This window comes from Theropithecus gelada, chromosome 15 (genome assembly GCF_003255815.1).
Source record: "Theropithecus gelada isolate Dixy chromosome 15, Tgel_1.0, whole genome shotgun sequence".
Taxonomy (NCBI): Eukaryota; Metazoa; Chordata; class Mammalia; order Primates; family Cercopithecidae; genus Theropithecus; species Theropithecus gelada.
The window spans coordinates 62,147,625-62,158,246 of record NC_037683.1 but is presented as its reverse complement, the minus strand read 5'-3'; the positions used below and the strand labels follow the sequence as shown (position 1 = coordinate 62,158,246).

The window sequence follows — 10,622 nt, the reverse complement described above, 5'->3', positions numbered from 1 at the left end:
TGAAGGTCACAGCAATGCTATCTTTGTCTACTGGTTCCATTAGTTCTCCTCTTGCACTTAAGAGGTAATAGTCCAGACTGCAGGTTGATGCCCCTCTTCAAATAAGTACTATAAATATACTAGAGCTATCCCTGAAAAAGATGCATTTGTACTTTTATATATATATGATTATATATATATATAAAATTTTTCTTTCTATTTATTTACAGGTATGTACTAATCTATAGGTATGGAAGGAGAGGTATAGTACAGGAACAGGCAGGATTTGTGTGTTCATGTGCGTATATTTATAATATGTATATTTATAGGTGTATATATATAGCCTCTGTCGTTGTTTGCATCGAATGTACCTCCGACCAGCGAGGAGTACCTGTCAGTGGTGAATAGGGAGAAGCCCCATATTGACGGTTCTCTTTGTCTCTTACATGAAGTCATTTGAGTAGGCAAGGTGGAAGCAGCCTGTGAAGTGAATGGGTCCAGTGTGAATCCATCTCTCCTCAAATCCATCAAGGAGGGACACTTGGTACCCAGGGCTGTGTGCCAGCTGCCTCTTCTCAAGAGGTCAAGGAGCCCAGAGCCCAGAGTGGGGAGGGATCATTCACGCTGCTGGTGCAAGATATGGCTTTTCCTACTAGATGGAGACAGGGCATGTAAGAATTCTGTCTTCCAGGAGAACGCTCACCACCAGGAACACAAAGTAGAGGCCAAACATGATGAAGCCCAGGATTTTGTTCATTCGCCACTTGCAGAGGGCAATGGAGAGGATGACGAAGAGCAGCATGATGAAGAGAAGGACGATGGCACAGAAGAGGCCATTGCTGCTGACAGCCACTGGCTGGAATCTGTGAATGACCGTGTACAGGAGCCAGGGCAGTGGGAGCCTGTGCAGGAGGGAAGCAGGGCAGAGGGGAGTGGGAAGACAAGGGGGGAGTAGTCAGACACGTTGAAGAAGGCAAACAACCTACTACTTTCTCAGGAACTCTAATCTGTGTGTCTTGTTAGGTTCACTATGACTCGGGCATGGTTGGCCCAGGAAACCACATAAGGAAATAAGACTTTAAAAACCTTTATGTTCTGACTGAATTCAGAGCAGGGAGAACAGTTAGACAACATCAAAGACATGACTGCTGTAGGTGATTTCTGCATTTGTGAATTTGATTGGAAATTATTTTGTTTCCTTCCTAGTTGAGATTAAAATGTTGCTTTCAGTCCTAAAAAGGTGAATTGCAGGATTTGCACAGGGTGAAGGGAGCAGGCAGGTGCAAAAAAGGTAGAGAAATGAGTGGTGAAAATGAGGAAAAAATTAAAAAATGGAGACAAAGAATAGCAATGACTTAAATAACAATCTAAAGGCAAGTGAAATTAAATGACGGTGGTGGGGGCCATGATACAATATCATAGTCTGAAGTTTATTCTGGGAAAGATGTTGACAATTGTTTGATGAAAAATTGGTCTTTTTGAAAGATTTAAGGAAGGCAGTATCTTACATTTGTGATGTGTTTTTTGAAAAAACTTTATTATATATTTTTATACCTGTTTTCTCCCTTGTCATTCAGCTTTTAAAATCTGAGGATCTCTTGTGTTTCCTATCCAGAGTGGTGATTCTGAAAGCCCTCAGGAGAGCTAGTTTCCACTACACCACAAGTGTTGACTAGGACTCTGAGAAAGGAAGATGCTGGAAGTGCAGGGCTCAGGGGACATGGGCATTTCCAAGTGGCTGGTGATAGGCGTCTGGCTGTACCCATCAGCCTAAAGACAGCATCGTGGCTAAGAAGATACCTGCTTGGCTGGCTGAGCTTTCTGAGTGACAAAAGCTAAGGGAGGTTCAGTTTTGGCCTAGTCTCAGGGTGTGGAAGAGGAGGTACTCTTTTGAAACATTACATTCTCCAAAGGAAAAGAGAAATAATGAGGGTGAAAGGGGCAGTGAGTTTATAGATCTGCCTCCTATGCTGGAGAGAGGGAATTGGAAGGCAGAGCCCATGCATTGTGGATCTTTGAAATTCTAGGCCTGGCACATGCAGCCCCTAACTGGGTGCATATATTAACCTGGGCCAAGCTGAAGTGATCGATGTTACTGCCTTGTGGGGATCAGTACAGGCACTTTGTCCACTAGAGCCTGGCCAGGAGGGGCTTCCTTCTGTGAACTTGTCAGGGAGGGGTTCCCAGCCTGGGAACAAGGGGTAATTACAGTTCTTAGTGGGAGGGGGGCAGCCTTGGCACTGGGGTCAGCAGTGAAAAGTCAGAAAAGGGAAGGGGAGGGCCTGAGAGTGGCGGTGATGCCAAACTGAGAGCCGTTGACAGGGACTTGGTCTGGGAAACTCTTTTTCCATCTCGTGAAGAAAAGACCAAAACCAATTTTATTCTTATTACACACACACACACACACACACACACACACACACACACACACACACGCTTCTAGTGAAGTTGAGTTTAATAGCACTACAAATGGCTTGCAAAAACCTTTTGGGGGAAAATGACACTTTTCATGCCTTTTGGTCTACCAATTCTTTTTTTTTTTTTGAGACGGAGTCTCGCTCTGTTGCCCAAGCTGGAGTGCAGTGGCGTGATCCTGGCTCACTGCAAGCTCCGCTTCCCGGGTTCACGCCATTCTCCTGCCTCAGCCTCCTGAGTAGCTGGGACTACGGGCGCCCGCCATCGCGCACGGCTCATTTTTTGTATTTTTAGTAGAGACGAGGTTTCACTGTGGTCTTGATCTCCTGACCTTGTGATCTGCCTGCCTCGGCCTCCCAAAGTGCTGGGATTACAGGTGTGAGCCACCACGCCCGGCCTGGTCTACCAATTCTATTGTCAGGAATTAAGTATAAAAATAACTGAAAATGCAGATTAAATTTTACTCAGAAAATGATCATTTCAGTGTTATTTTGAATAATAAAAAACTGAGTATCTCTAATAACCTCTAATAACAGGGAACTAGTTAAATAGCAAATAAGTAAATGTAATGTTATATAGCTGTTTAAAAATCACAAGCTTAGAATGCTACAGGAAAACAGCCATAATACAATTGTAAGCTAAAAATGAAAGATGCATACATACACACAAATAGCAATGTAATTTCAATCATGTGAAATACACAAGAATTTCAAAAGGGTGGTGAGTTATTGATCTTTAAGCTTTATTTTTCTTTTCTTTTTTCTTTTCTTTCTTTTTTTTTTTTCCGAGACGGAGTCTTGCTCTGTCACACAGGCTGGAGTGCAGTGGTGCGATCTCAGCTCACTGCAACCTCTGCCTCCTGGGTTCAAGCGATTCTCCTGCCTCAGCTTCCCGAGTAGTTGGGACTGCAGGCGCATCCTACCATGCCTAGGTAAGTTTTGTATTTTCAGTAGAGACAGGGTTTCAACATGTTGGCCAGGATGGTCTCAGTCTCTTGACCTTGTGATCCGCCCGCCTCGGCCTCCCAAAGTGCTGGGATTACAGGTGTGAGCCACTGCGCCCTGGACCTTTATTTTTATTTTCTATATCTGTGAGTGAGTATATGTTAATTTCAGAAGCATAAAGAAAATGCTGGCAAAGCTATGAAGAAACTTTTACACTTAATATATTGCTAATGACATCACTCAATATATTGTCAAAAATGTTGTAAGCTGGTGTAATTTCTTGGGAAAGAACTTCTTGGAAAAGAAATATACAAAATACATCAACAGCCATTAAGATGTTCAAAATATTTAGTTCATTAATACTGCTTAAAGGAATTTATCCTAACAAAACAATTGAAAGAGGTTTTTCTTCATAAAGATGTTCATCAAAACTCCCATAGCAGAAAAATTTTAAAAAATCCTATAAAAGGAAAAAGCCACTGAAAAACAAGAGGGAAAATTTGAAGCCACAAAATGTTAGTTATGAGCTATGAAGAGTCTTAGAAAAATGGTTATGAATTACTAATTTATTCATAGATGCCTCTTTATGCCAGGCATATATTGCTTTAAAATGGAAAAATAACAGCCTTCCAAACAGATAAAACTGAATATTTTACTAAGAAAACTTTGTGAAATACATGGAAGAAAACAAAAAAGAAGTGTTGTTTCTGAGTGATAGAATTAGGAGTGACTTTTCTTTAAACTTCCATTTGTGTGTGTGTTTATATAATTTAAGAATAATGAACAAAAAGCATTTTGTAATTCTTCATAATATACTATAGAACATTACTATTATTGTTTTTTTTTACAAGAGATTGATCAAGAACACTACTATGAATATTTGGACCACAGAATTGAGAAACACTGTTTAGGCATTCATTCATTCACCCATCCATCCATCCATCCATTCCACAAACATGTGTCAAACAACTACCAGTGACAGCAATGCAGTAAGCTCTGAGGAGTTCCTGCTCTTGGGGATGCACAGTCTAGCAGGCAGATATACCAGGACAAAGAGTAAGACGTACAGAGAGTTTATAGGGACAAGAGCCTCTAAGTCGGGCCCAGGGGAATCAGAAATCAGGATTTAAGTTGTCACTGAAAGGATAAATCAGAGTTTTCCAGTCAGACAAGCATGGAGAGCTCTTCAGTGGGGGCTCACGTGTGATTGAGACAGTGGACACTCACAGCAGAGTTTTATGCAGGGAGTGCTACAATTGATAGCACAGACTCTTTGTTCAAATCCTAGCTACTGCATTTAATAGTTGTGTGAACTCTGGGCCTTTCAGTATTTTTTATCTGAATAATAGGGGTGATAATACATACTTCATAGGATTATTGTGTGGCTTAAATGGAGAAAAATGTACACACAGTGCACATGGTAGACACTGTAGGAAAAACAATATGGTACTGAAAAGGTGCAAGACAGAACAATATTTAAGATATTCAATGAGAAAGTAGGTGCTTTCAGTAAGGTTCCAGACTCAAGTGTTAGGAGCCCAGTACTCCAGGGAACGTAAGGATAATGTCTTATATCTTATTTTCTCAGGGTACTGATGTTCGAGTTTGTCAGACTACTTTTACTTTTGACAAGTTAAATAAAATGGTAGAGATCACAGCACCCCAAACCCCAATCCGATTCACTTTAGTGATTATTCATATTGAGAGCTCACGTTTGTTTCATTGTAAGAACAGATCTCACCTTCTGGCTTTAGAAAACCTAGAATATCTTCACCAGTGCAGATAAAGAAATGGTAATGCCAAGATTCTCAGTATTTTCCAAGGAAGGATACAAGATATGTATGGTGGGCCTATGTTTGTCCCAATCTACCTTAAAATCCAAATCTCACCTTAGGCTGGTGGGGACTTGAATTAAAATTAGAATGTGAACATTCTTATCATGAAGCTATCACATGATATCTCAGTTCCACTTGAATGTTGTTATATAAGTGAAATTCTCCCAAAATATTTCCTAAAATATCCATTCTGTATGTAGGTATGTGTTTCTGCTTGTCTAGGGATGACTTATTTTTCATTTAGTTCTCTGAAATGAGAAATAGAATTGGGGAAATGAAACGGTATTCTCAGTCTTTACTCTGTATTGGTATTGGTTAGTCGTAGGCTCAGAGATCCTGGTCATGTCTCTGCAGCTTCTAAGAAGACAAAGACACTAGTGGAGCTGGTGTACACCTTTGTAGAACTATCTCTACTCACCCTACAGTGATGTCAAAAATGTTGCTTCCAACAGAGCTGGACACAGCCATGTCCCCTAACCCCTTCCGGGCCACTATGACACTGGTGATAAGATCAGGGATGGAGGTCCCAGCAGCCAAGATGGTCAGGCCCATAATCTCTTCACTGATGCCGATTGTCTCTCCAACCTAAATGTCAGGACAGGAATACACATCTCAGTGTTTGAAGTTACAAAATCATAAAAACCACAAAAATTTCAATGCAACCTCCTTTTAATGCATTTCTATACTGTGCTATGCAAAGTGCTGAGATGATAAAGATGAATAAGCCACAATCATTGCTAATAGAGTTTATATTTTTAGGATATTCAGACCCAAGGCATCAGGAATGTTCACATGAGAAACAGATAATCTCCGATAAAGAGCTCTAGAGGGCTAGAGTGCAGCGTTTATATGGTGCTTTCTAAGACTGAGTCAGGGAAGCTCCAGGATTAGAGGTAGAAAAGTCAATTGGCCATGGAATCTAGGGGCAGTGGCACAAAGTCCTGTGGCAGATTTGCCCTTCAACTTACTACCAAAACCAAGGACTGACACCCAAGGTCTCAATTTTCGTTTAGCATCTCCTAGTGTCTATAACCCATTTTTTTTTTTTTTTTTTGAGACAGAGTCTCGCTCTGTCGCCCAGGCTGGAGTGCAGTGGCCAGATCTCAGCTCACTGCAAGCTCCACCTCCTGGGTTTACGCCATTCTCCTGCCTCAGCCTCCCGAGTAGCTGGGACTACAGGCGCCCGCCACCGCGCCCGGCTAAGTTTTCTTTTGTATTTTTTAGTAGAGACGGGGTTTCACCGTGTCAGCCAGGATGGTCTCGATCTCCTGACCTCGTGATCCGCCCGTCTCGGCCTCCCAAAGTGCTGGGATTACAGGCTTGAGCCACCGCGCCCGGCCTATAACCCATTCTTAAACACTTCAAGATTCTATCATTTCCACTGGAAACTCGATGCTGGGTGTTTTGGGTTTTGGTAACACACAGCAAAGCAGCTGTGGAGAAGCAAAAGCCAGAAAATCAGAGGACCTGGATCCAAGATCTGGCTCTGGTATGTGTTAATTTCTTGACATTTTGCTTACTGTACCAATTGTACAGTGTCTTTGATCCTCACTTTGCCATCTATAAACTCGGGATAATAATACCTACTTTAGCAGGTACTTGTGAGGACTAAATGATAATTTGTGAAAGACTCTTTGTAAATAGTACATTATTATTGAAAAGCAAGGGGAGGGTGGTTATTAACTTTTTTTGGTCTTTGTCTTTGCCTTTTAAGACTGATGAGTTCTATTTTGAAAGGTTGGTCTAGCCTCAGGTGGAAGCTCCTCCATTCTCTTGAGCAATTTGTCTCCTTGGGACTTTCTAGAAAAACTTTCTATTTTTATTTTTAGAGATGGGTTCTTGCTCTGTTGCCCAGGCTGGAGTGAAGTGGCACAGCCATAGCTCACTGCAGCTTCAACCTCCTGGGCTCAAGCGATCTTCCAACCTTAGCCTCCAGAGTAGCTGGGACCACATGTGAGCACTGCCACACCTGGCTAAGTTTTTTTAGAGATGGGTCTTACTATGTTGCCCAGGCTGGTCTTGAACTCCTGGCCTCGAAATCCTCCTGCCTTGGCCTCCCAAAGAGTTGGGATTACAGGTGTGAGCCACTGTGCCTGGCCTCTTGGGACTTTTAAAACCTGTACATGTTTTGCTGGAGTTGGTGAACTGTGGCTCTGAAAACCTTCAAGATAATGCTTTCCATCTGGTTTCCAATAGGTTATCTGATGATGTCCAGCATTTTTTGAAAAAATTTAAAGGGCCAAAATAGCACATAAGGATAAAGGCTTTTAGGAAATAGAATACACTCATTTCTTAATCCTTTTTAAAAAATTCTTATTTTTATAAGAAATAGAGTGGTTCCTACTAGCTTAAAAGCATATTTTTATGTTGATGATCATGCCTACTCCAGAGCCTGATGAGCTTAACTAGCTTACCCTGTCCTCATGGGACACAGAATCACTGCTCCCCATTAGTAAGTTCCATATATGCAGGATCCTCACCTTGGTCACTGTGATCTCCCTAATTGACAGAACATACAGAGCCTGGTACATGGCAGACTCTTAGTACCAATTTGCTGAGTAAGCAAATCAATCCGCATACATAGGTGATTTCACCAGCATGTTTTTCTGCTGATTCTCCTAGAAAAAGTTCAATAAGAGTTTTGCACAGGAGTGCCCTATTTGAGCAAAATATTCTCAAAAGTTGTCAATTGTTTGTTAGATTTGGAGTGAAGCATTGTCAAAGACTGAGAAGATGCTGACTAAACAATTGTCACTGTTGGCAAGTTCCAATCTATTTAGAACATTCTTAATAATTCTTGGAGGGAATTCTAAAGTAGCGACTGTTTCAAAAATTATTTGCTGGGCGCAATGGCATGCACTGTAGTCGCAGCTACTTGGGGGTTGAGGCACGAGGATCACTTGAGCCTGGACATTCGAGACCAGACTGGGCAACATAGCAAGACCTTGTCCCCAAAATATAAACAAAATAATTCATATTTGGAGTTTGAACGCTACTATATACAGGAAAACATAGGAATTGAAGAAGAGAAGGATGGTGGTGTGGTTAAGAGCACTGGCTTGGGAGATGACAGTGCTGGGTGCAAATCCTAGCCTGCCACTCCTAGTGCAAGGTAGACAACTTCCGTGAGTCTCGGTTTTTCCCATCTGTAAAATGAAGAAAATATCCACTCAGAATTGTTGATGACTATATGTGATGATGCAAATGAAGCATATAGCACAGTGTCAGGCATAAAGTAAATGTTAAAAAAAAAAACCTATACTTAATTTTAATTTTTTTCTTTTGTTGAGACAGAGTCTCTCTCTGTCATCCAGGCTGGAGTTCAGTGGTGTGATCTCGGCTTACTGAAACCTCTGCCTCCCGGGTTCAAGTGATTCTCCTGCCTCAGCCTCCCAAGTAGCTGGGATTACAGGCATCTACCACCACGCCTGGCTAATTTTTGCATTTTTAGTAGAGATGGAGTTTCACCATGTTGGCCAGGCTGGTCTTGAACTCCTGACCTCAGGTAATCCGCATGCCTTGGCCTCCCAAAGTGCTGGGATTGCAGGTGTGAGCCACTGCACCTGGCCAAAAAACTAGATTTTATAACTCAGGCATTACTCCTTTCCCTCTCCAATTTATTAGACTATCAGGTGTCTGGTAGCAGGAACAGAAATGGGCTTACTGGGGCCAATTCACATCATGGAAAACTTCATGAGAATTTTCATTAGACCTCAAACCCCTGGTGAATCTGTGTGGCTCTAGAAATCCTTTCGTGGAAGGAGAACTAGTCTTCATGAGCTTGTTTTGAGTACATTTCACTCAAGTTAACTTTTGTCAAATCAGTAAAGATGATGGGTACATGGACGGGACAGTACTCTGAAAAATCAGGGAGCACCAGAGAGGCTTAGAGCTTTCAATAGAAAGAATATCAGAAGTCTTTTGGGGAAATTCTTTCATTTTCTTAAAAAAAAAAAAAAAAAAGCCAATCATGAGGCCCATGCTGCTCCCAGTATTCCGTAATGCAGTTCTGTGCCTTGGTTTAAGGAGGATCTGAAAGAATGCTAATTGGCTAAATGAGACAAAAGGTCTTATTTGACTCTTAAAATTAACTTCTAATATTAGATGCAGGATTGACTTTAACCACAGATTTTCATCACCCATTAAATTCATTAAAGTGCAAAAACAATAAGCAACAAGAATAACAAAAAAGGCAAAAAAACACAAACAAACCCACAAAAAAACCCAAAAAAAGCCAAGGGCAAATTGCATTAAAGCGTTGTAGGTGAAGGACGTTTATTTTTTGCCAAACAGTAGCCAAATTATCAAATAGCATTTATGATAAAAGTGTTGATAACAAAAGAGTTGAACACTAAATGGTATAACTGCTATGGATTTTATAGTTCAGAAGTACGAACAACAGAGTTAGAGCTAGACTTCTTGGAACAGAATCTACTTTGTTCAGCTGTCTGAGTGTTTTGAAAGAAGTATTTCTATAGGAAAAAAGAGAAATTTCTCTTCCATCATTGAAAAGTAAGGCTTCCGTTTATGCCTTTCATTCACCTTGGCTTTTTAAAATTATTCTTTCAGGCATTGAATTTGTGTTCCTTTTCTTTGAAAGAATAAAAAGAAAACAAGACTGGAATTAAGGTAATCATTAAAAAGAAAAAGATGGAACCCTGAATAATGATGTTTTATAAAATGGCAAAAAAGAAATATCTGGGAAACAACATATCGCAGCAAGTTAGGAAAACACCACTTTTTCTTTATTAGTTTATGAAGAAATAAAAGATGATTATTAAGAAAAACTATTATATGTTATAAATGGCAAACAGTCCTTTCCGCCTGGACATCTGGAGGCTGAAAAGCAGCCCACCTTCTGCTGTGATTTCTGCCAGGTGTTGGTAGCAAATGTCTCTCAATGAGTATAGAAAATAATGACTCCAAGGCACAGAGAACTTGCTCAGGAAGCCAATGATTTTTTGGAAATATCCAGGAAGAGTAATCTGAAGTCAAATGTCAGTAAAATAACTGTGATATGAATAATATAAAATAACTTGTAGAAATAAGACAGTGTATCAGCCAGCGTTTTCTGTGGATCTTGCTAGTAACATGTATTCTTTTTTTTTTTTTTTGAGACGGAGTCTCGTGCTCTGTCACCCAGGCTGGAGTGCAGTGGCCGGATCTCAGCTCACTGCAAGCTCCGCCTCCCAGGTTCACGCCATTCTCCTGCCTCAGCCTCCGAGTAGCTGGGACTACAGGCGCCCGCCACCACGCCCGGCTAGTTTTTTGTATTTTTAGTAGAGACGGGGTTTCACCATGTTAGCCAGGATGGCCTCGATCTCCTGACCTCGTGATCCACCCGCCTCGGCCTCCCAAAGTGCTGGGATTACAGGCTTGAGCCACCGCGCCCGGCCTTTTTTTTTTTTTTTTTTTTTTTTTTTTTTTTTTTTTTTTTTTTTTTTTTTTT

The 10,622-nt window shown here is 41.1% G+C and overlaps 1 protein-coding gene across 1 annotated transcript in view; it reads right to left on the bottom strand.

The window, feature by feature from the left end:
- Positions 1 to 412: 412 nt before the first annotated feature.
- The window catches only part of SLC24A2 (solute carrier family 24 member 2), a 265,252-nt gene continuing 255,042 nt past the window's right edge, over positions 413 to 10,622 (bottom strand). The window contains exons 10-11 of the mRNA XM_025359798.1: positions 5,592 to 5,758; positions 413 to 881 (exon numbers count right to left, since the gene is read on the bottom strand). Of these exons, the coding sequence (XP_025215583.1) occupies positions 632 to 881; positions 5,592 to 5,758 (417 nt within the window). The 3' untranslated portion in view covers positions 413 to 631. The remainder of the gene's footprint in view (positions 882 to 5,591; positions 5,759 to 10,622) is intronic.